Raw genomic sequence first — 26,976 nt, 5'->3', positions numbered from 1 at the left:
ATATTTTACCATTTTTTATATTTTTCTTATTGCCCGTGTCAGCAGACGAGAACATACGGCTCACCTCATGGTGAGTGGCTACCGTCGCTCATGGTCGTCAGCAATGCCAGGGGCAGAGTCAAGCCGCTGTCTACCGTTAAGTACTCTCTACAAGCTTCGTTTGAAGAGGGAGATGTCATAGCACTCGGGAAACACCGTGGAGGGGAGCTCATTCCAAAGCCGGATGGTACGTGGCAGAAAAGATCTCTGAAAACACACTTTGGCTCCAGGTAGTATGGATGAACTCTATTGCGGTGACGGGCGGTGCGTTGGTAAAACGAGATGATGGTATCATCTCAAACAATTCCCCATGGATTTGATATTTGGAAAGAATTATTGTAATTTCAATCAAAGATACGCCGGCGGAATCGACCTGTTCCATAACTTTGCGGTTTCAGCTTGCTTGAGGATCGAATTAAAGGGTGGTTTTTGTTAAGAATTTTAGTTTTTTTTGCACATTTTATATTTTAATAAAAATTTGCTAATCATAACTATTCGAAGCGATTTTAAAATTCGAAAGCTCATAAATTTTTTTTATTATTAAATATCTACCCTCTATAGCAACAACAACAGAAATAATAGTAGGTATTTATTTAATCAGAGGTTTTATAATTTAAGGTTTGTTTTATTTTCTTTTTTCAGCGTAGTTTTCTTCTTTTACCATTTGATGCGTCAGAGTTAATTAAATGGCGGGGAAACAGATACTCTTAACAATTTAAATAGAAGCCGACTAAATTAAACATATTACTTAAGCATCTCGACTCTAAATAAATATACTTATATATCTATTTCGCATAGGGAGCTGTGTTTTTAGTAGTACTTTAATCGATTATAGAATAACAAAATATAATTGTAAATTAACAGTGCCATATGAAAATAATATTTATACCTCTATGCATAAAATTTATCCAGGCGATTAAAAATCTAAATTCTTAAAAATAACAAAAATATTAGCTTTTTACAGTCATTGTTATATTTTCGTTCAAAACGTATTTTGCTAGTATGTTATGCTTAGAATTGTCTATCTAAAGATGTTGGGTGTCCGTCAAAGAATGCCATTGTTCGTGTCTGTGATCGGGGTATTTGATACAATCCATCCAGTGCTTTAGCCTTCTGCCTTTACTGCTCGCTCCCAATATAAGGCTCCCCAGGAAATCGTTTGGTTTTCCATAATCTTTATCCCAAACGGTCAACGTTAAGTTTTGGCGCGAAAGTTCGGTGGGTCGTGTTTCGAAAAGAAATTCTTCATTCCAAACTGGATTCAAATTGCGCCATTTGATTGAAGTTTTGTGTTTTTTATGATATGGGTCTGGATCAAGATGTCTGAAAGAGATGTAGATAGGAAACATGAATAAAAAGGTCATTCGGGCGTAATTAATGTTTTCTACTCATCCCTAACATTGTCCCTCGCATTTTTTGCAGGTTTATTAATAAATTCACTACTCTCTAGTCGGTTGAAACAACGTAGTTTCTTTATTGTATACATGTTATATAATCTATACATCTATACATATAAATAAAATTAGTGCGTCTGTTTGTAGTATTGAAATAACCGCTTATTACTACATGCATATGAATATATATACGGTACATACACCAAAATAACATTTTTTACAATTTTTGTCTGTCTGTCTGTCTGTTCCGGCTAATCTCTGGAACGGCTGGACCGATTTTGATGAGACTTTCACTAATAGGTAGCTGATGACATAAGGAGTAACTTAGGTTACTTTTTTTAGACTAGCTTGGCCCCGCGGCGTCACCCGCAGTTATTGTCGTACCGCGCGCAACATGGTGGGCTTCGCCTATCAATAATAAAATTTAATATATCCGAAGCGAAGCGAGGGCGGGTCACTATTGTATTCATAAATTTTCTCTATTAGCAATTTTTTTTAACTTTCCTTTCCACTGAAACGTAAATGTTTCACTAAAACAAGTATCTAAATACCACAAAAATGATTTAAATGTGTACAGAAGTTGTTTATAAATCGAAATAAACACTTACAGCTTAACAAACGGATCGGAGTACCCATTGCTATCCTGCGAAGGAAGTTCGGCGGCTCTGCAAATCGTCACAATAAGGGCCCTCTTTTTTGTGCTATAACAGAGGGCTAACAGAATTCGCGGGCCGGTCGGTTCACATCCTGACGCGCCCGATAAAGCGAGACGTAATTGCGTAGGTGATTTGGCGCATTCCCTTAAAGAGACTGTCGCCGAGCCCATTTCGTCGCAACCATATCTGAAAATAAATTGGTGGAAGTTCAAATTTAAAATCACTACATAGTATAAAACAAAGTCGTTTTCTCTGTCCCTATATCTGTCCGTCCCTGTGTATGCTTAAATCTTTAAAACTACGCAACGGATTTTGATGCGGTTTTTGTTAATAGATAGAGTGATTGAAGAGAAAGGTTTATATGTATATTAACATCCATTAAATAGTGGAGAAATCAATAATAAATTACAGTTTCCGAAGCGAAGCGAGGGCGGGTCGCTAGTTCTCAATATAAATTTCTTTTGAAACCTCGTTCGAAGATAGAAATGGAGTAGCGTTTATGGAGCACTGTGTAAAGGACCTGATTTCAGTGCTGGACTGGACTCCGGTATTTTATTTAATTTTTTTTATTGCTTAGACGGGTGGACGAGCTCACAGTCCACCTGGTGTTAAATGGTTACTGGAGCCCATAGACATCTACAACGTAAATGCGCCACCCACCTTGAGATATAAGTTCTAAGGTCTCAGTATATTTACAACGGCTGTCCCACCCTTCAAACCGAAACGCGTTACTGCTTCACGGCAGAAATAGGAAGGGCGGTGGTACCTACCCGTGCGGACTCACAAGAGGTCCTGCCTCCAGTAAATGTAAATAATATGCAATAAATAACATGCAACCAAATGAAATGAATTCGGATACGAACCTGTCGTCGTCAAATAAAACGATCTCCAAAGATTTAACCGAAAGGTCCGATTCAGTGATTCCAAAGAAATGTAGGGTTTCATTGAATTCGGGATTTTTCGTTTTATGAACGGTTTTCGTTCTAAGTCTATTCGAATATGTGCCTTCTGCAAACGAGAATTTCATTTTTACATTACAGCCAACCTTAAAATATTGAAATTCAATGAATATAGTCTTCTTGTCTAATTAAAACAACTTTTACGGTTATTAAACTCGCCTATATTATTATTTCTGTCGTTTCAAATAATTTACAGTTTTCTTATTTACGGACGACCGCAAGATTGATATGTAAAAGTGGTTTTAATTTATCTTTAAGACCAGCGAAAACCGAATAATTTTAGTAGACCTTCTTCTTACCTTTTGGCAAAATCTCTAATCTACAGAACGGATCGGACAACCCTGTCATATCCATGCCAATTAGCCCTCTGGCTCTTAGCACCGTGACCGCTAACGAGGATGTAGCGTTTTCATACGCCAGTCGTATCTCTAACGTACCGAAGCCGGCGTCAGGGATGGCCGGGGCCCTTTCAATTTGCGTTACCGGTTTTTGTGCATCCTTTCTCGCGTTCCGTACGCTGTAAGCACTGCTTTTACTGCTTGTCCGTTTCAAACCCAAAGGCCTTTGGTTGAGACTGTCGGCCCTGTGAAGGCTTAACCCACTGAACCCGTGCGTCAGAATGTCAGTTTCATTCCAGTCAAATGGGCCGTCCTGTAAGTGAGTATATAGTAAAAGATATAGTTTGAATATATGGTATAAATGCGCACGTTAATGGATATGAATCGTGTTAGAAATCAATGAAGTTAGGTATGGAATGTGACAGAGCTGATCTATTGCGATTTCAAAATCTTGACTTGAATATATCAAATATATCCGTCAATACACACATTAGAAGTACCAACTATCAAATAAAAAATAGAACATAAATAAAGTAACTTCAATAAGAATAAGTAAAAAAAAATTAGTAATTTTTAATCTAGTGCTATTTTGAAACACAAAATTGAACTATAATTAAACATTAAAGCCCTACGACTTCCTTAGTCTTTCAATTATTTCACTCATTCGTAGTGTTAGAACAAACTGAACATTCTTGATTAAAGGCCTAAACAAACTAAGTTTTCCTGCTGCCATTACGAAGTTATGGGAAGTACGAGTCCAGTCCTTATTGAATGTAACTTCTCCATGTGTTATTCAGTTTTCGGATATGACCGGAGGCTATTCGTTTGAGCTAAAGCTACACAAAGAATAAAATGTGAAAATTTTCGTAACGTTTTAATATCAAACGAGTCTTCGAAGATTGTTTTCATGTTCTAAACAACAAAGGAGATTATAATTTTAGTTAGAGGAATCCTCTTACATTCAAGAATGTTGACATGCTCTTTAATTTGGTCAGAAAACTTCGCTGATGCCAAATTGCAAGCGCGCACTAGTTATACCGCCGCGTTGCCTATTTCTATCGTTAGATAGTCATGGAGAGCCTAAAGCATTGGCGTGGCTATACACATCAATTGAAATCTCATTTCTATGGGCTCCGGTAACTAACAGATATCACTTGGCGAACCGTAAAACCACTTCACCAAATTAAGCAATAAAAAAATCTTAATGCCCGTCTATTATGGATAATCATCAATAGAAACACTGTTCTAGTTTAATCATAAACCCATTAAATGAACAAATGGTATTTTTATATCGTTATTGTCCACAAAATTAGATCACCCTTAATTGGGTGAGTCAATAATAAAACGTATGTGTCAATTAGCAGCGCCCTGTTGCAGCCTCCCCATCCCATTTCCTCCATCCGTCATCTTGTATGACGCACGCAGTACAAGGGTTGTAACAGTAAAATATCTGGTTTTATTTGCTATGGTTTTTCATACAGATTTATGAAATGAATATAATTTTGCTCCACAAGTAGTTGTTCATCAGTTTGGTCACAAAACCATAAAATATGATTTTTTTTATTTACGTTTGAAATTTGTACACAAACTCTACTAATCACAATAGTCTAGTCTATGTTTTAATTTTAATATGTTTTGCCTAATATGAATCTAGTTTTGATTGAGTTAACTATTAAACAAAAATGGACGTTAAGGTAGTAAATTTTTTAATTTTAATTTATAAGCCAGTGACAGCCCTACGAAGACAGCGAAGGCCAGACAACGGTCCATCTCCTCGACTTTCCATTTATATACAGACGCTGAGTGTCCATTTTACGGCGTTTACAAATCGTTAGTTTTTATTCATGAGATTTTCATCAATCTGCATAATGGTGTTACATTTCTTACTCCGGTAACAGCTCTTGAAGCTAACTTGTAATTTATAGCTCGTTAGATCGGAGCTTTACGACTTAAATTTACATGTAGCTTGATTTTGAGTGAAATTACAGCTTTAAATTGATGTTTTATTTTTGTCTTTAAAGTCAAATTAAATGCTATATGTTTTATTCCAAAGAAAATCTCCGATGCTATTTCTGCAATACTGTACAACACGATACTTTGTCCGATTATAATCTATTCAGTTTCTTTGGAAATTTGTTTTATAAGCCACTGTTTTTGTCATAGTACTTCTACTTTGTACAACCAACCGTGTTACTTTGTAACTAGTCAGAAAAAAACTCGATTTGCATTAAGTTAGTTAAACTAGGGAAACCGGGTCACGGCCAGCTTTTTTTTCTTTTTTTTCCTACCTATTCTGATAGCCTTGAGAGGCTATTTCAGCTTCTCCTTGACGTGTAGATGAACTCACGGGGCTCAAACCGGGAGTGTTGCTAGCATTGGCCCTAGCAAGAGCCGTGCTTCGCGGAATCTACCACAGGTTCGGAAACGCGACCGACTGAGAAAATCCGGCGAGAAACTCAGTGGGCTACGCCCCGCTGTGATTTACGCTTTAAATATGAAAATATTCACGTGCATTTCCCAAAAAACTTTTCGTATTACCCTTATTTTGTCGAACACAATGAAACAAAGCGGCCAAATTGGTCGAGACATTCACACGTGACGAGCAGTCGTAGAAGTATCATATTATTATAATAAAAATATATTATTTTTAGTATTTTTATGATGGGTTTTCGCGGAACATATACACAAAATTAATACTACTTTTACGGTTCAATCTCGCGATTTTTATTATTATTGTTATTATATTACATTTACCGTTTCAAATACTTTACAGTTTTCATGGTCACGATAAGGATTTTTACTATAATATAAAGTGTCGAATAAACAAAACAAAAACTGAAAAATATTTTTGTTGTCCAAACAGTTTCATCGTCAGAAGAAACATTATCTAGCTTTTTTTTTCTTCCTATGCTAATAGCCTTGAGAGGCTATTTCAGCGTAACCTTAACTAGTTGGTAAGCTCACGGGGCTCAAACCTGACGACGTTGCTAACACGAACCCTAGCAAGAGCCGTGCTTCGCAAAATCTACCACCGCATCGAAAACGCGACCCACTGAGAAGATCCGGCGAGAAACTCAGTGGGCTGTGTCTGTGGGTTAATTAGCTCGTCGAGCGCTTCGTCGCAAGCGACGGGTTCGACAAGAACGATGACTGGTGCTTGAGGTACATAAAAGCACCGTTAGTGGATCGGGAGGATCCGAAATTATGTGTTTTGGGTGACGTCGACTGCTTTCTATTTTGTCTGCCGGATCGGGAATTTTCTAGCAGTCGTCAACCTCCTCTACCGAAAATAACTATACGTCACTATACAGACGCAAGAAAACACGTAAAATGCACCTATTAAAGTCGACAAAATACGGTAGTATTCATTTTTTTTAACAGTTAGCTTGCTATGTTTGCATGTGGCGTGCCTACACTTTGAACGTAATTTTGCACGCGCATCAAGGACTGATGAAGATACAATAACTTCGATCTAATATACTAATATCTTGACCAATATCAAAAGGATAAAAAAAATCAAATTAATTGTTAGTTCGATTTCCTATTTAAACAATTTTTCTTACTTTTTAAACCATTTTAATTGCATTTAATTTACGGATTCGAATCCCGCCAAGGGAAGATATTTGTGTGAATAATATAAAATGTCTTTTCCAGGGTTATGGATGTATATTAAATATATAATAATAATAATAATAATAATAATATTATAAAGAGGAAAGATTTGTTTGTTTGTTTGTTTCGAATAGGCTCCGAAACTACTGGACCGATTTGAAAAATTATTTTTCCATTAGAAGCCGACATTGTCCCTGATGAACATAGGCTACTTTTTTTTAAAAATTTTTTATTATTTTTTTTTGGTTTCATGTGTGTTTTAATGTTTCCGAAGCGAAGCGAGGGCGGGTCGCTAGTATTAAATATATGTATGTGTATAATACAAATCTTACATTTATTTCCGTTATCTGGTACCTGTAACACAAGTTCTTTACGAACTTACCAAGGGACCAGTTAACGTGGCGTGATTGTCAGTAAATATTTATTTATTTATATATTTATTATTATTTATTTAAAAGAAAAGTGTTTAGTTTCGTGTTACTTTGAATGTGATTCAAGGAAAATGAGATCTATCTATACTAATATTATAAAGAGGAAAGATTTGTTTGTTTGTTTGTTTCGAATAGGCTCCGAAACTACTGGACCGATTTGAAAAATTCTTTTTCCATTAGAAGACGACATTGTCCCTGATGAACATAGGCTACTTTTTTTTAATTTTTTTTTGGTTTCATGTGTGTTTTAATGTTTCCGAAGCGAAGCGAGGGCGGGTCGCTAGTTACTCAATAAAGTCATGATGTAAACGAAATAAATCATGATGTCATCTTAGTATTAAAATCAGAGCGATGTATTATGTAACTCCATTTTATAACCCGAGTCCGCTTGCCGTAAGTTTCTCAAAGCTGAAATTTGTTTAGGATTATAAGACGTTTGGTGAATATGTCTATAACCAAATCGCGTGGATATAAAATAAGGCTCCATACTTTATATCAGATTATTAATAAGCTCTAATTAGATTGCCGTTATGAAACTGAATTATCCGTGTAAATTTATTTATAATACGTAATAATATGAAAACTAAAATTTAATTTTATAATATTAATTTATTAGTATGTAGAACGATTTTATTCAGATAATGAAATAAGAATTAGAATTAAAAATTTCTATAATGTGCAATGTGTATATCAAGACGTGTCAAGCAATACTATGCTTCTAAATCAATTATTTATTGAAGTGCCCATACGATCGTGTAATTCAAATTGCGGGGCTACATTTTGAATACACATTGCCAAATTGATTGAAAGATTGAAAACAAAAAGTTTTTACCTAGCCCTACCTTTTTTACAGCTATAAATTTGAATGAGGGGAAATGACAAGAAGCTATGCATTTGCATTTCCCGTCATATAAAGACATATATGTATATATATCGCGACATAAAAATATTCTAAAATACTTATTTTAATTCAGTATATTTAAGTATGACTAGAATTAGAAGTGACAGAACTGTTTAATTAATTACCTACTACTGAGCTGTGACCATTGCATTAGTATAACGGCAAGACTATTATTATTACTTTTACTTATCAATCAAATTTTTATTATTATTTATTGCTTAGATGGGTGGACGAGTTCACAGCCCACCTGGTGTGAAGTGGTTACTGGAGCCCATAGACATCTACGACGTAAATGCGCCACCCACCTTGAGATATAAGTTTTAAGGTCTCAAGTATAGTTATACAACGGCTGCCCCACCCTTCAAACCGAAACGCATTACTGCTTCACTGCAGCAATAGGCAGGGTGGTGGTACCTACCCGCGCGGACTCACAAGAGGTCCTACCACCAGTAAAAGGTCCTACCACCAAAATAGGAACGATTATCTTTGCCGGCTTTCGGCGTGGATAATTTGAAAGAGTATTTATTATTTTCGGCATTATTAAATGAGCTGTATCAAAATCAGGCCACGGGTAAGACTTACCCGGTGGGAGGTCTTAATGCGTGTTTATTGATGTGTTCACCCTTCCTGGTCTTTCGTTTACAGTAAAATGTACTTATTGTTGACATGTTTCGCATTATTGTTTTTATATTACAAAGATTATATTGTGGCTTGCATTAAATTAGTTTTATAAATCAATTCTCGTTCGCGAACACTAATTTTAATCGTGCTTTATTACATCCATACGAGCACATCTATATATTAATACGTGAAGCAAAAACTTTGTATCCCTTTTTACGAAAATTGCGCGGACGGAGGAATTTGAAATTTTCCACACTTATAGAGAATATAGAGAAGAAGTGCACAATGCTAATATATTTTTTAAATAATGCATAAAAGATACATTAAATCAATAAAGAAAACATTACACACACTACATACCACACGTATTTGACGCACACACGCATGCATACTTTTTTTTTTTACCACAGGAGAAAATCAGGTATTTATTGTCAAACTTTTGTTCTTGATGTCTGTTGTCAAATTGAGAATACATTAAATATTGTTTGTCTTTGTTAATATTTTTTATAGTGTAGTCTAGGCGAAATTTGTGATTATAGAAGTATAAAATACAATCTTAATAGTGTACAAATTTACAATTCCAATTAATTATAGTCGAATTCCAACTACTGCGGGACCTCTAGTATATATAAACGGGCATACTTATGGCGTCTTTGTCCATCCATCCATTTTACAGACCTTTTTGGGAATATCTTAAACGTTTATGTTACAGTTTTTTTTTTTAAATTAACTATTATCCATTAATCATTTGAATAAAATAATATTTTATAATGATAAATTTCCATAAAACATTAAGAGATATTTGTTATTTATATATATATATATATATATAGATGTATAATTAATATAATCATTAAGCTTTTCAAATACGAAGGAAACAATGAAACAATACCGAAAGTTTAAACACGGGAAGTCAAACTCTCGGTTTAATTAATTCTATTTAGGAAATTGGCTTGGACGATCGATTCGAAATTTTGTGTCGGACCTCGATATATGAGTATATTGTACTTAATTATTTCATGTCAAGTTGTTCTGACATGATAATAAGCCGCACAACATTAATCAAACGGGTATACGACTCCGGCCTTCCACTCTCATTACTTTCGCTTCATCCTTTGGCAGCAATAACCTCTTTTATTTCTTACCTATCACTTCTTAGAGAGCAGCTTGTGTTATAAGTCCATAAGGGTAGGTACAAAAGGAATCCGTCCGACGGGGGACCCATCAAAGGAAAAACAAAATTGTTATTTTTATTTAATTCCGAAAATTTTCATATTTATCTACTTTTTAAACCCTCTTTGGACTTCCACAAATAATTCAAGAACAAAATTAGCCAAATCGGTCCAGCCGTTCTCGAGTTTTAGCGAGACTAACGAACAGCAATTCATTTATTTATACATTGCGGCATGAAGACAATTCGGCTTTTAACTCTGAAGGTGAGTAGCGACATTATTGAGTTGTATGCAGCGGTATAGGCATCGGTAAATCTCGTCGGTAAATGTCGTCAATTTGTCTGCCTCTCGAAATAATTAAATAAAACTTAGTATTATAATTTAATCCTAAGTGAGTAGTACCTTTTGATGATGTATCCTAAATACTGTTATCTCTGTGAGTTGTTACTTTGAAAGCATTATATCACGTTATAGCTCCGGGTTAAATTGTAATATCCACTTAAGATATCATTTTTGTTACATAAACTGAATATATAATCTAGTTATAGTTATATGTGCAGAGAAACGCAAACATTACTGAAATATATTTTGTTAATTTAATGAACCGTACTCAACCATCATTCATATATTATAATAATCATAAAATTGCTGCGATAGCTTAGTCGTTGGAGATCACGGAAGTAGTAAAGTGTTAGTAACGTGGGCAATATTAAAACAATAAAAAAACAACGTCCAGTGTTCAAAACAAACAGGAGCGACGGTGATTGTTCACGGTCAGGTCTACGCCATTGGGCTGCCTTTTTTTTATTGCTTAGTTAGGTGGACGAGCTCATAGCTCACCTGTTACTGGAGCCCATAGACAACGTAAATGCGCCACACACCTTGAGATATAAGTTCTAAGGTCTCAGTATAGTTACAACGGTTTCCCTACCCTTCAAACCGAAACGCATTACTTCTTCACGGCAGAAATAGGCAGGGTGGTGGTACCTACCCGTGCGGACTCACAAGAGGTCCTACCACCAGTAAGCCTTCGAAGTCAATCAAAAAGATGATGGGTAATTTTGATATGGTACTATTAAATAAATAAAATAAATAAAAGCGCTTTGATAGCTTTTTCATGTAACTGTACGACACATCTGACGCTATACGATTTCCCGCTGGCGTTGAGTGTCGTAGGAAATTATGAAAGTAAATTGAGTGTATTTGTCTGTTCCGCATACATTTTTGAGCAGTCGGCACTCAGAGATTTAAAAGCCATCATTACTTCGAAGTCGCTATTCTAGGGGATATATGTATGTATGTTTAGTAGGTTTTCACGATTTATAAATACTAGAGGTCCCGCAGTAGTCGAAATTCGACTATAATTAATTGGAATTGTAAGTTTGTACACTATTATGATTGTATTTTATACTTCTATAATCACAAATTTCGCCAAGACTACACTTTATAAATATTAACAAAGACAAGCAATATTTAATCTCAATTTGACAACAGACGTCAAGAACAAAAGTTTGACAATAAATAGTATGCATGCGTGTGTGCGTCAAATACATGGTATGTAGTGTGTGTAATGTTTTCTTTATTAATTTAATGTATCTGTTATGCATTATTTTAAAAAAATATAAGCATTGTGCACTTCTTCTCTATATTCTCTACTAGCGACCCGCCCTCGCTTCGCTTCGGAAACATTAAAACACACATGAAACCAAAAAAAAAAAAAAAAGTAGCCTATGTTCATCAGGGACAATGTCGGCTTCTAATGGAAAAATAATTTTTCAAATCGGTCCAGTAGTTTCGGAGCCTATTCGAAACAAACAAACAAACAAATCTTTCCTCTTTATAATATTAGTATAGATAAGTGTAGAAAATTTCATACTCCTCCGTCCGCGCAATTTTCGTAAAAAGGGATACAAAGTTTTTGCTTCACGTATTAATATATAGATGATAAATTACTTTTGTTTGAAGTATCCACTCTTTTACAGCGTGCATTACGGCATTTTAGTTTTTTTTAACGTTTCCACAAAATCTAAAATGGTTTTCCCAAATTTTCAGGACTAGAATTAGCCAGTCGCTTGAAGGCTATTTACAAGTTGTTTTCTTAAGATACGTATTGATTATTTTGAAGTTCTTTATGATTGATGTTATAATATAATTATATTATATATAATTATATATAATATATATATAATATAATATATAATATAATATATATTATATATAATTATAACAATAATAAGTTTGAAGCTTTGTATAACAAATAAAAGAGCAAGAGAATCGATTCGTATGCTGGTGGTAGGGCGTCTTGTCAGCCCGATTGGGTAAGTACCACCCTACTACTTCATTTCTGCAGTGAAGCAGCAATGCGTTTCGGTTTGAAGGATGGAATATTGGGTTGCGGCTCGGCTCTGCCCCTGGTAGTGCTGATGTCCATGAGCGACGGTGACCACTTACCATCCGCTGGTATCCGTATGTCTATACTAGTACTTAGATTTCATATCTTAAGGTAAGTACCGGCTTCCACGCAGTGATGTCTGTGGTGCGTTCCGGAACCACTCAATCCCATATGGGCCGTGAGCTCATTCTAAAGCAATTCATAATTCAGGTGTTGACGATACCAAGATTATCAGGTTAATTGGATCTTTAAGATTATTTAAGCCTGTCTTCACGAAAAAAAATCGATATTAGCGCAAGGTTCACACATTAGCATCGAAATTAACTTACATGGGGCGAAGGCACAGATTTCCTGCTCTCCGTGTTGCTAGGCTGTCTCGAGAAAGATGGCGCGTGTATGCTTAACGGGGATCCTGGCTCCGAATCAGTTTTCCCTTCGTTACTGCTGTTACCCGCTTCCTAGAACATTTTATATGTTTAAGACTACCTATGTATCAGATGTCTTCTGATACCTTATCGTGCAGCAAAAAAAAAAAAACGTTTCCTTTCCAAAGACCATAGGACACAAGTGCAAAAACGGAAACTTGTTAAGTCTATGAAATATTATGATTCGAATATTGTTATATTTCGTATTCGACCGTTCTCTAAGGATTTTTTTTAGATAATCCCATCATCTTGTTATATCATCATCACATTATGGTGTTGTTTGTTACAGTTTTCACTTCGTTACTGCTGTTGCCCGCTTCCTATAACGTTTTATAAGTTTAAAATTATGTATAAGATGTCTTCTGATACCATATCGTTTACCATGATAATAATACCTTTTCGAAGATAATAGGACACAAGTGCAAAAACGGAAACTTGTTAAATCTATGAAATATTATGATTCGAATATTGTTATATTTCGTATTCGACCGTTCTCTAAGGAATTGTTTTAGATAATCCCATCATCTTGTTATATCATCATCAAATTATGATGTTGTTTGTTACAGTTTTCACTTCGTTACTGCTGTTGCCCGCTTCCTATAACGTTTTATAAGTTTAAAATTATATATAAGATGTCTTCTGATACCATATCGTTTACCATGATAATAATACCTTTTCGAAGATAATAGGACACAAGTGCAAAAACGGAAACTTGTTAAGTCTATGAAATATTATGATTCGAATATTGTTATATTTCGTATTCGACCGTTCTCTAAGGAATTGTTTTAGATAATCCCATCATCTTGTTATATCATCATCAAATTATGATGTTGTTTGTTACAGTTTTCACTTCGTTACTGCTGTTGCCCGCTTCCTATAACGTTTTATAAGTTTAAAATTATGTATAAGATGTCTTCTGATATCATATCGTTTACCATGATAATAATACCTTTTCGAAGATAATAGGACACAAGTGCAAAAACGGAAACTTGTTAAGTCTATGAAATATTATGATTCGAATATTGTTATATTTCGTATTCGACCGTTCTCTAAGGATTTTTTTTAGATAATCCCATCATCTTGTTATATCATCATCACATTATGGTGTTGTTTGTTACAGTTTTCACTTCGTTACTGCTGTTGCCCGCTTCCTATAACGTTTTATAAGTTTAAAATTATGTATAAGATGTCTTCTGATACCATATCGTTTACCATGATAATAATACCTTTTCGAAGATAATAGGACACAAGTGCAAAAACGGAAACTTGTTAAATCTATGAAATATTATGATTCGAATATTGTTATATTTCGTATTCGACCGTTCTCTAAGAAATTGTTTTAGATAATCCCATCATCTTGTTATATCATCATCAAATTATGATGTTGTTTGTTACAGTTTTCACTTCGTTACTGCTGTTACCCGCTTCCTATAACGTTATATAAGTTTAAAATTATATATAAGATGTATTCTGATACCATATCGTTTACCATGATAATAATACCTTTCCAAAGATAATAAATAGGACACAAGTGCGAACACGGAAACTTGTTAAGCTATGAAGTATTATGATTCGCATAGAGTTATATTTCGTATTGGGCCGTTCTCTAAGGAATTCTTTTAAATAATCCCATCATCTTGTTTTATTACTTTTTTATTATTTCTTTTTTATTGCCCTTTTCGGCAGACGAGCATACGGCCTACCTGATGATGAGTGGACTTCAGCAATGTCAGGGGCAGAGCCAAGCCGCTTACTACCATGATATCGTACCATTCGGTATACATGGCGTATACAATAATTTTTGTAAGTCGTTTATCAGATTGCATATTTTCTATACTAATATTATAAAGAGGAAATATTTGTTTGTTTGTTTGTTTCGAATAGGCTCCGAAACTACTGGACCGATTTGAAAAATTCTTTTTCCATTAGAAGCCGACATTGTCCCTCATGAACATAGGCTACTTTTTTTTATTTTTATTTTTTTTATTTTTTTTGGTTTCATGTGTGTTTTAATGTTTCCGAAGCGAAGCGAGGGCGGGTCGCTAGTAAAATATATTCCTCCTTTCAATTATTGAGGAAACAAAATATTATCAGAAAAAAATATTCGCGGTGTATGTATGCTAAAAATTATTTTGACGACTTAACACATACATATATGTAGGATGGTAGGCCGAAATCTAGTTGATCTTTGACACCCATAGATTAATATTTAAGATTAACATCAAAATCTTTCATTTTCCAAATAAAAACCACCCGTAACATCGTCATGTCAATCGATGACTGGCCTTGGCATTCATATTATATTTTTATTTTAAAATAATTATAGTGTGCCAATGTGAATGAACCTAATTAAAAATACCGATCTTCCCACATACATAGATTATATGTATAATAACAGTTTCCACTCTAAAATTCTTTCATACGCACGCCATTAAAGTGAAATGTGGTTTCAAGCATTGTTATTGTCCAAAACAATATTGGCATTGAAGAAAATAGGTTCGTCAAACAAAGTCGTCTTACTTTACAAAGGTTTCTTTGCTCGAACTAAATATAGCTATGTGAATCGTAGTAATACGAAATAATTTATTAATTAATTACAACCCAATATTTTTCCCTGCGGATTCTTATTTTATTTTCAGTGTATTTATGATCTTATTCGTATATGTATTTTAGCGGCGTTTTAGCTATAGAGGTTTTTAAGAAAAGATTTTGAGCAAAAATATTTTTTTCCGATATAATTCTATACGCATAAATGAAGATTCAACCAAGCCTTGTAGGCAGATGAGCATACGGCCGACCTGATGGTGAGTGGTTACCGTCGCCCATGGGCTTCAATGCCAGGGGCAGAGCCAAGCCGCTGCCTACAAGTCTTGGATTTGTACAGTTTTATTGCAAGGGTGAGCTAACACCCACCGAGTGTTAGCGGTTAATGTAAATCTCAATTGCATAGTTCAACGGCTATCCCATTCTTCAAACTGGAACGGACCACTACAACGAGGCAACAGTAGAAGGTGATGGTGGTACAAGATGTCTTAAAAGTATAAGTGTAAGAAGTCCATAGGAATTGACACAGCATTCATGCTATGACAATGTAGCAACGCTTTGAATACGTAACGACCGTGTCTTCACAAAGATTTCTCGCATATAGTGTATAGAATACTAACCTGGTTTACTGCTGGTAGGACCTCTTGTGAGTCCGAACGGGCAGGCACCACCACCCTGCCTATTTCTGCCGTGAAGCAGTAATGCTTTTCGGTTCAAAGGGTGGGGCAGCCGTTGTAACTATACTGAGACCTTAAAACTCAAATCTCAAGGTGGGTGTCGGCCTTTACGTTGTAGATGTCTATGAGCTCAGATAGCCACTTAACACCAGGTGGGCTGTGAGCTCATCCACCAACCTACGCAATAAAAATAAAAACTTTTCCTCTGCTTGAACGAAATATAGCTACACGTCTTTTATTTATTTTACCTGTAAAGTCCTGGATAGTTCTGTTTCAGCATAGCGTCTTGTCGTCTTCCTTTCAGGTAAGGTATATTTCGGCACAGATTTATAGAACCAGGCCCCGGATTTCTTCCACATTTCCCGCGTTTCAGCGCAAAGATTACACATGTATGGCTCCCTCGAATACAGCGGCGACCTGTTCAAGTTGCGATGTTTTATTGTTTCATGATCACTTAATGCTGATACATAAAATTATCTCACCCAATACCTTTTAAGCTATTGCATAGCTTTTATCGTGGACTTTGAGCGCGGCGACCGAATCATGAAATTCCGTAACGAAAGTAAAACCTAACACCACCCCGCTCCGCCTACCATGTAGCTCGCGCTCAACACATTCACACGTTGCGCTTGTGTAGTGTTTGTGAATAAGCGCTCGGCGTGACGTCGCACTGCATGCGCATCATGAAATGTCTGCCCATCTCTCTCTTGCGCGGTCTAGCTTATGAGTATGAAGAGGACAGGTAATGTTTTGCTTTTGTTAATGTTTATAAATATAGCGTGGTCTTATTTTATAATTTATTTTAATATTAAACTATTATTGTCTAATTATAATTGCATAAGTTGATAAAAAATGCTATGCAATAGCTTTACCGCGGCAGTCCCTGAATGCCACACGTGTTTTTTTCCCCTAGTTATTCGCTGATAGTTTAGGAGGCTATTCTAGTTACGCTGTGACTGGGGGGTAAGCCATGGGACTCAACCTGAGAAAATATGTTAATACTGGCCCTAGGAAGAGCAGTGCTTCGCAAAATCTACCACCGGATCGGAATCGCGACCCACTGAGAAGATCCGGCGAAAGACTCGTAGGTTAAATACTAAGTTACAGGCATTTATAGAAACCAGAGCTTGAATAACCGATACACGATTCCAGTGGTCAATACTCATTCTTATGTTCAAATCTGGTCAATTATCAAGGAAAGTTCATTATAATAATAAAAATATGACATAGTAAAATATATAGTCTTTTATTTATATCACTAGCTGACATGATAGACTTTTAATAGATTTGTGATCATTTTGTGAATTTCTTGGAAATCTTTACAGTACCTATATTTTTTTATTTTTTTTTCCTCAAACCTTACTCAGGGTATTATAAAAATTAAAGTCAGCCAAATAGATTCTGACATTCTCGAATGATGCTCTTAGCAACGTACAGAATAAAGCTGTTAGATATCGTTGTTATCAAAACATAAGGTATTTTTTTGTTTGCCCGAGGCTATATTTCTTTGGAGATACCCGCGTCTTTTTTTTTTTTTTTTTCAGTCCTACCTAAGCTGATAGCCTTGAGAGGCTATATCAGCGTAACCCTAACTTTTGTAGGTGAGCTCACGGGGCTCAAACCTGATGAGGTTGCTAACACGAACCCTAGCAAGAGCCGTGCTTCGCAGAATCTACCACCGGATCGGAAACGCGACCCACTGAGAAGATCCGGCGAGAAACTCAGTGGGCTGTGTCTGAGAGTTAATTTACTCGTCGAGCCCTTCGTCGCAAGCGACGGGTTCGACGAGAATGGTGACCGGTGCTTGAAGTACCTAGAAGCACCGTTAGTGGATCGGGAGGATCCGAGATGACGTGTTTTGGGCGACGTCGACTGCTTTCCATTCTGTCCGCAGGATCGGGAATGTAGTTACCGGCGGCCACGATGAGAGGGTTCTCGTGTCGTGCCGCTTTATCCAAGTGGCGCATCGACGCCGACTGCATATACTTACTGGTGGACTCTAAGTCCAGGTCGTCGTTCCTGACGAACCACGGGGCTCCGACGGCTATCCTGCAAAAACGGGATTGAATAATTTGGAATGACTTTAAGTGAGTGCGGGCCGCGTGAGCGAACACTACACTTGCATAGGTCATGACGGGGCGTATGCAAGTTTTGTAGATTGTCACCTTATTTCTAAGGGACATTTTACTTCGCCTAAATATCATCGGGTAGAGACGTCCTAGAATGAAGGCGGCACGGTCGCGTACCATCTTGATGTGAGGGCGGAATGTCATCCTACTGTTGAGGGTGACGCCTAAATATTTGACCTTCGGGGCCCACGGTATGGGCTGGTCGAACATCGTGATTGGGCGAATGGCGGGAGCGGAGGTGTTGACGCGCCTAGTCGGGAGGGGGATGCTCAGCGTGGTGTTCGGAGGGCGACCCCTTTTGAAGAGCACCGCTGTGCTTTTCGTGGGGTTGATGTCGATGCGCCACTTCCGGAACCACTGTCCCATGGTGGTAGCTGCGGTCTGAAGTCGTCGATGAAGCAACGCCTTCTTCCTACACGAGTAGTAGATGGCGGTGTCATCGGCGAAGAGCGCCAGATGGGTCTCCGGAGACCGCGGTATATCATTGATATGCAAACTAAATAGTAACGGGGAGAGGGCGGAGCCTTGCGGGACTCCTGCTGTGACGTGACGGGGCCGGGAACGCGTTCCCTCGACTCGATATCGGAACGAACGGTTCGACAAGTAGTCTCGTATGATGAGCACGAGTCTGTCTGGCACTCCCATGTTATACAGTCTGTATATCAAACCGTTGTGCCAGACTTTGTCGAACGCCTTCGCTATATCGAAGAAGAGGGCTCCTGTCGGAATGGGTTTCCGCCTATTCAGCCCTAGTAAGATGTGCTCCGTGAGGCGGTGCACTTGATAGATGCACGAGTGTCTGGCGCGGAATCCAAACTGCTCGTCTATAAGAATTTTATTCGCGGATACGAAATCCAAGAGGCGTTTACGAAGGAGCCGTTCGTATAGTTTGCCTATCGCCGGGAGGAGACTGATGGGGCGGTAACTCGCGGTTTCGTTCTTCGGTTTGCCCGGCTTGTGTATGCCGATAACGTCAGCTTCTTTCCACGCCGCGGGAAAGATGCAGTTCGTCATAGCAGCATTTAAAATGGTGGCCAACATCGTTATCAGTTGGGCTGGTAACAATTTAAGCGCGCGATTGCGGATGCCGTCGGAGCCGGGAGCTTTCCGTGGTTGTAGGCTATCGATCGCCTCCTTAACCTCGGAAGTGGTAATGGGGGGTAACGCGTCCGAGGGCGGCAGGGAAGCTCTGCGCTCGACCTCCCTGTCGACTAGCTCGGTGTGTTCGGGGTCCGCGTGTTGAGTCCAACTCTGCCTTGTCATCGTCATCGTAAGCCGGTGGTTGGCCTGAGGGGCGTACGAGAGGCGGCATAGTGGCGATAGTTTCGGACTTGAGGGTCCTAGCTAGTCGCCAGTATGCTTGGTGAGTGGGCGCGAGTTCTTTTAAATAACTATCCCAGTTTTCGTTTCGGGCGTCGCTTAAGCGGGATTTGACCTCCCACTGTAAGCGACGCATCCGAGTCCGGTTTGAATCCGTGGGATATCGATCGTAGGCTCGGATTGCCGCGTTTCTGATTCTTACGAGGTCCCTAAGACCGGGGGAAAGTCTGATGCGGTGGAAGCAGTCCTCCACATCGACTTGCTTTGAAGATCTTATGATCGCCGTCGAGACGTGATCAGTGAAGATGTTTATGCATTCGACTGTGTCCTCGGGGGATGGAGTTGAATCCGGGCCGCAGGGGAGGATTGGTGGAGCAGTGTCAGCTAAGCACGTGTCCAGCTTCTTCCAATCCACCATGGTCCTCGTATCTGGTTCGCGGTTAAGTGGGCGACCGAGCTGCATGACGACAGGTCGGTGGTCTGAGTCGAGTTCTGACATTGCCTCGATGGAGCGCAAGCGCAGAGTTACGTTCCTCAGCAGTGCCAGATCTATTGTGCTCGGACGACGCGCGGCGTTGTACGGATAGCACGTGGGGGTCGGGGGGTTGAATATCTCGAATGTGAGGTCGTCTATGAACGCGTCGAGACGCCTACCGTTCACATTCGTACGATGGCAGTTCCACCTAGTGTGGTGGCAATTTAGATCGCCTGCCAGAATGACCGCGTCCCCCATACCGAGCAGTGTCTCGAGGTCACTGCTCAGGAGGGGTTTGTCAGGGGGGAGATAGACGGATGCGATGACGATCGGCTGGTGTCCCGTCAGCGCGATGCGGCACACTGACGCCTCGATATGTAAGAGCGAGGGAGTATCGAGAGGGACGCAGTGCAGGGCCCTCCTATAGTAAATGACAGTCCCGCCCTTGGGGGCGGAGAGTCTGTCATTCCTAACCATGACGTAATTCGCGACTTTGGGGTCGCGACGCGAGGGCTTTACCCGCGTCGAGGCGATACGGTGGTTATATAGGACTGGCGAAGCCACGAAATGATTTTACGGCAGTCTCGTTCCAACATTCGTACTCAGCCCGAGACAGAGTCAATATCTGCATATATTTACAGGTCAATACATTGAAATTGTCGAAAGTTCAAAAAGTAAACTTAGTAAATATTGATTTGACAACAACGATATAAGTAGGTATATTAGTTTTTGGATACATTTGAAACTTATTATTGTTTAACAGCTGTCTGGTGTAGTGGTAAGTGACATGGTCACTACACAAGGGGTTCGCGGGTTCGAATCCCGCCAAGGGAAGATATTTGTATGATAAATATAAAATGTCTTTTCTGATGTATATTAAATTTATGTATGTGTATAATAAAAATCTTACATTTATTTCCGTTATCTGGTACCTGTAATACAACTGCTTTACGAACTTAACACGGGACCAGTTAACGTGGCGAGATTAAAAAAAAAGTGTCAGTTAATTTATAATAAAATATTATTATTAATATATAAACATATAAATTATATGAAAATTGAATACAGAAGTATGCGTTACATACCCTTTTTAATTGCGTTTAATTTATAAATTTATATTATTATCTTACGAACCTATGCGGTGGTGTATCTATAACGCATTTGGAGCAGGCGGTATTCCGACAGACGGCACAGGTCCTCAACGGAGACAGGAGTCTCGCCGTCTCCCCGCAGAGCAGGCAAGTCCTCGGTGCAGGGCCACGTGCTGAACGGCGCATACCTGTTATTCGGAAATTATCAACGAGGAACTGCCAATGACCTTTGTCCATTACATGTTAATTTTTTTTCTTTTTTTAAATATTTTATTATGCTTAGATGGGTGGACGAGCTCACAGCCCACCTGGTGTTAAGTGGTTACTGCAGCCCATGGACATCTACAACATAAATGCGCCATCTTGAGATATAAGTTCTAAGATCTCAGTATAGTTACAACGGCTGCCCCACCCTTCAAACCGAAACGCATCACTGCTTCACGGCAGAAAATAGGCAGGGCGGTGGTACCTACCCGCGCGGACTCACAAGAGGACCTACCACCAGTAATTACGCATATTAAAATTTGCGGGTTTGATTTTTATTACATGATGTTATTCCTTTACCGTGGAAGTCAATCGAGAACATTTGTTGAGTACGTATTTCATTAGAAACATTGGTACCCGCCTGGGATTCGAACACCGGTGCATCGCTCAATACCATGACCTTGGTCCATTACATGTTAAAACGCAAACCAGTGATCAGTAGCCCACTGAGTTTCTCGCCGGATCTTCTCAGTGGGTCGCGTTTCCGATCCGGTGGTAGATTCTGCGAAGCACTGCTCATGCTAGGGTCAGTGTTAGCATCATTCCGGTTTGAGCCCCGTGAGCTCATCTACTAGTTAAGGTTACGCTGAAATAGCCTCTCAAGGCTTAGGTAAAAAAAGATCAGTGTTACTCGGGAGCCAGTCCTATTTGTCTCGTATGTGTAAGAAAGTTCTAGAATTAATTATTTTGAAACGGACAACTCACCAAGTATTCACTGTTTACCGGAGCCGTCAGACGAGTACAATGTGAGTGACGTCACCCACCTTAAGGTGAAGACACAAGGTTGAAGCTTCAATTGTATTGTATACTTAGGGGCTGTCCCGCCCTACGAATCGGAACCCATAAATCGACATGATGTCGGAATCTACCCGTGTGGACTCACTCTACGTCTTGGCTTTAGTAAACAAAATAGGTTAGGTTCAAATTTAATTAATAGAATCGCAATGGCAAGATTGCTTAAGTAGTTTTATTAGATTGCTTAAGTGCTTGCCTACATAACGTAGCTTTTGTTACTAAGGAATATACTTTTTCTATTGCCGGCCACAATAAAAGTAAGTGGTAAAAGTAAAATAAACTTTTGTTCTGTGTCGATAAGGAATTACGTTCTTCAGTAAAAGCTTTACAGTTTTACGATGATTGCACTGTGCAATAATGAAGTTACAATTGCTTTCATACTCACCATTTGTAGGGTGATGAGTTTTTTTAATACTATAATTAGAATGTCGTTCTGTTATATTATTATGAAGTTAAGAGATCCACAAGCATTATTAAACTCGGAATAACTGTGATGTGATATACATATAATGTATGTACCGTTTTTAATTTTCCATGAAACAAAAAATTATTATGTGCCGTTAAGATGTATATAAGCTTAGAAATGTCGCCTGCTTTCAATAAATATTCACCATTCTTTTCAGAGGTACCTACTCTATCTTCTCTCTAGTGTAATTCACTCATAGCATTTAAGTTAATAGCTTATTCATTTTAATGAAGACCTTCATATTTTATTTTTGTAGTGTAAAATGTTTCCTGTAGAAAATACTTTGTTAGTAGCAGTACGTCTATAGATGTCCGCCAGTGTATTAAAAGCGAATTTCTATCAAGATACATTTTAGTGAAACACACATGTAAAGAAAAACCTTTATTATTTAAAACTCTTAATTTTTAAAAAAGATTTTTCTTCAGTGTTATTCACATTGATGGAGTAAAAAGCCTGTCATTGAATAAAATGGGAGTTAAATTTTGTATAGTTTATTAATACTGCTAACTGTTTCATTCTTTATATTGATTTTAAAAGAGATTAAGGGCTTTTTAGTATGTCACAGAAAACCCTATTAAGTCTTTTATTTTTGATTATTTATTCTGAAGTACTCCATATCTCTTATCTTTATATATATGGCTCTTCTGTGCGTGTGTTTGTCACAGAGCTCCATCTAAACGGCTGGACCGATTTGAATGATTTTTTTTGTATGCGTTTGGGTGGCACTCTGGATGGTTTAGATTCACAAATCAGCCCACCAGATGGCGTTGCAGTAGGTATCTAGGTTATTTATCTATACTACAACCAAACGGCTGGATCGACTTGAATGAATTTTTGCAGGACAACGTCTGTCGGGTCCACTAGTTATATAATATCGTTATAATATATCGTGTGTGTAAAGGTACAATGTCGCAAGACAATTTGTGTCGACTCGCACGCAGACTTAGAGATTGGTCTAAATTTCGACGACTACTATTCTACATTTAAACTCTAAACTCCCTAGCTTTCTAATATAGACAAAATATTTGGATCCGGAATACGAAAGTACCGCCTTGTGGAGTGTTAATTCATTGTTCTAATAGTTGTGTCGATGTCTGCTGCATTAGGGCATGGTGCGGAAAGAAATCATTCTTGAAAGGACCGCGAAGAGGTTTCTCACTGTGGAGCCCTAACTACTACCAAAAAAATTTGTTTACCCTAAATACCCTGGTCACGTAAGGTAACCTAAGCGGCATTGTTTTTTTTGTACAGTATCTTTAAATATTTGAATTAAATTCGAAGACTATATATATATATATAAGACTATACTATATGTTGACTGATGATGATGATCGAACCTTTTTAAGGCTTCATTTTAAAAGACATATAGTGCTCTCTCATCAAATAAAATCCTGGAACTTTTTTAGTCAGATCGTTCGAAAAGACCGATATAACCTCAAGCAACTAATGGCTACAAGGAGTATCAATGAACGAAGAACAATAGGGCGCAGCTCAATCAAATGATCCCACCAAATTCACTCAATTCTTGTCAGCGAGCTGCATGATGCTTACTATGACGCCAAGGACTGACGTTGATGCAGGAGCATCATTAAAGATAAATTAATCTCCCATCATAGGAATCATGAAATTAATTGACGAGTGCATTCTTGAAATAATATTATTATTAAGAAAAAATCATCAACAGACTAATGGTGTTGAAGAAAATATTACAATAATATTATCTTGTGATAATTTAATAGGATATTCGTATTATCAAGATCAATCTAAGAACAATAAAGTAAACACATGCCGCGTCACTTTTCTTGGCAAATTTAATAAACGCGAAAGATGATTTCTCGGAAGGCAGTACGTAATGCTTGAAAATGATATAGCAGACGGCACTGTGTAAGCATTACTTGATTAAATCCACTTTATTTTCTGAAACATGGTTCGCGAGATGAGAAAAATATTAATTTTATATAAAAGGATTTAAAGTGAGACCGTGTTCTGTTTGACATAGATAAATGAAGAGAAATGGGATTAAACAAAAAAAAAAAAACGAAACGAAACTATATTATATATGAATTGTTTTTGTGAAACTATAATAGTAATAAATAAATACAATTACTATTTTGCTCTTTTGGCCCATTTTTTGTATCCCATAGTGAACAGAATCTGTAATTGTACTTTTTAGACATAATTGTAACCTTGAGGATGTATTAATACAAATTAAATATTTTTTTTTTTTTTATTTTTTATTTTTTTTATTGCATACTTAGTCGGACGAGCTCAAAGGCCACCTGGTGTTAAGTGGTTACCGGAGCCCTCTACAACATCTACAACGTAACGTAACGCGGACATCTACAACGTAAATGCGCCACCCACCTTCAGATATGAGTTCTAAAATCTCTGTATAGTTACAACGGCTGCCCCGCCCTTCAAACCGAAACGCATTACTGCTTCACGCTAGAAACAGGCGGGGTGGTGCTGCGGACTCACAAGAGGTCCTACCTACCAGTAAAAATTTGAACGCAAGAGTAGTCGGTTTCAAAATGTCGTTGTCCCATGTAACCAGACCTTATTCTTTATAAAGTATTACTAGTATTACCTTCTAGTCGGGCAACCAGACGTCCGATTCGTTTCGCTTCAACCTCATCTATTTTCTCAGCTCTCTTGACGACAGCCGCTATAGCCTCCCTCTCGCTTGGCGTCAGAGGCGGCTCGCTTCTGGCAGCGCTCCAGCCTGTCCGTAGTCTAAAAGACGATATTTCGTAAATTACTAATAAAATAAAAAGAAAACAATCGCTAATTTTAATTAAAACTTCATGTAAATGTATTTAAAAAAAAAGTATTGCTTAGATGGGTGGATGAGCTCACAGCCCATCTGGTGTTAAGCGGTTACTGGAGCCCATAGAGATCTACAACGTAAATGCGCCACCCACCTTGAGATATAAGTTCTAAGGTCTCAGTATAGTTACAACAGCTGCCCCACCCTTCAAACCGAAACGCATTACTGCTTCACGGCAGAAATAGGCAGGGTGGTGGTACCTACCCGCGCGGACTCACAAGAGGTCTTACCACCTGTGAAATTAGCATCATAGAAAATATTTTTGCATTTTTCAATATTATATAAATGAATAATAGGAGCTTTTGTATTTATCTAGTGTATATGACTACACTGCGAAGGGAGTACTCGTGCGAAAGTTTTGTCATTTATTAGTTGTAGAATGTTTGATGAATTGAATGGTTAAATATGTAACACAACTTGGTTTTTTTTATGGGACTACAACCTAAATTTACACCATAGCGTCGTGAGTTTGTCATACTACCTAGAGCGTGCACGTCATGTGGGCCGTGAGCTCTATCTATTCTACCTAGAGCAACAAAATATTATCTTCATACACATTTCATTAGAAATTAATCGATACAATTTTATATAAGAAATATAATAAATGTGTAATCTCTATATGATTTATGACATAAATCTTAAAAGAGGTTAATATGTTATAAAAGGTGAATATGACATATATGATAATTTTAATATTGAAACATAAGAAGGACCATTAGAAATATTAAAACCTTTTTGAATATTGAAATATAAAAAACATAAAAACTGGTGTAGCAATAGCTTTAAATGTTGTTTCTCTTTATAGAGCAACTCAGATTGTGCTATAGTTTTACTAAGCTAAACTTTATTTTGATGTGAATAAAATAATACATTATATATGGTTATAAAGTTTTGAAGCACAGCCTTACTGAAGTCAGCTCTATTTCTGCCGCCTATTTCTGCCGTGAAGCAGTAATGCGTTTCGGTTTGAAGGGTGGGGTAGCCGTTGTAACTGTACTGAGACCTTAGAACTTATATCTCAAGGTGGGTGGCGCATTTACATTGTAGATGTCTATGGGCCCCAGTAACCACTTAACACCAGGTGGGCCGTGAGCTCGTCCACCCAACTAAGCAACAACAAAAAAAAGCTCGAAATGCACTGAACTGTAAGTGTTGTTGAGTATTTCATTGTCTGTCATATTTTGGGACAAATGCCTCAAAAGAGGTTTTAGTCGGATTCGAATGCCTTCGAATCGAGATTTTCAATCCTCTTCTGAAGCCCTTCTACGCCATTTAACACGTTTTCATATAAAAAGCCCTATAGATAAAATCTAAAAGAAAGATTTTCATTTTGTGAGCATCATTATAAATTCGAAATGTTAATCATTTATTGATATTTAAAAAAAAAACAGCGTTCTTATTAATGTTGACATCTTGTATTTTCAAGAATATTCTTTTTCCAAAGTATG

The 26,976-nt window shown here is 37.7% G+C and overlaps 1 protein-coding gene across 1 annotated transcript in view; it reads right to left on the bottom strand.

The window, feature by feature from the left end:
* Positions 1–288: 288 nt before the first annotated feature.
* Positions 289–26,976, bottom strand: part of Rph (Rabphilin) — a 51,411-nt gene continuing 24,723 nt past the window's right edge. The window contains exons 2-9 of the mRNA XM_028179473.2: positions 25,289–25,434; positions 21,220–21,364; positions 16,410–16,578; positions 12,845–12,973; positions 3,348–3,699; positions 2,953–3,097; positions 2,042–2,275; positions 289–1,362 (exon numbers count right to left, since the gene is read on the bottom strand). Coding sequence (XP_028035274.2) covers positions 1,065–1,362; positions 2,042–2,275; positions 2,953–3,097; positions 3,348–3,699; positions 12,845–12,973; positions 16,410–16,578; positions 21,220–21,364; positions 25,289–25,434 — 1,618 coding nt within the window. The 3' untranslated portion in view covers positions 289–1,064. The remainder of the gene's footprint in view (positions 1,363–2,041; positions 2,276–2,952; positions 3,098–3,347; positions 3,700–12,844; positions 12,974–16,409; positions 16,579–21,219; positions 21,365–25,288; positions 25,435–26,976) is intronic.

This window comes from Bombyx mandarina, chromosome 16 (assembly GCF_030267445.1).
Source record: "Bombyx mandarina strain Sakado chromosome 16, ASM3026744v2".
Classification (NCBI taxonomy): domain Eukaryota; kingdom Metazoa; phylum Arthropoda; class Insecta; order Lepidoptera; family Bombycidae; genus Bombyx; species Bombyx mandarina.
Note: the sequence above shows the minus strand (reverse complement) of the source record. Positions and strands in the feature narration are given on the sequence as shown.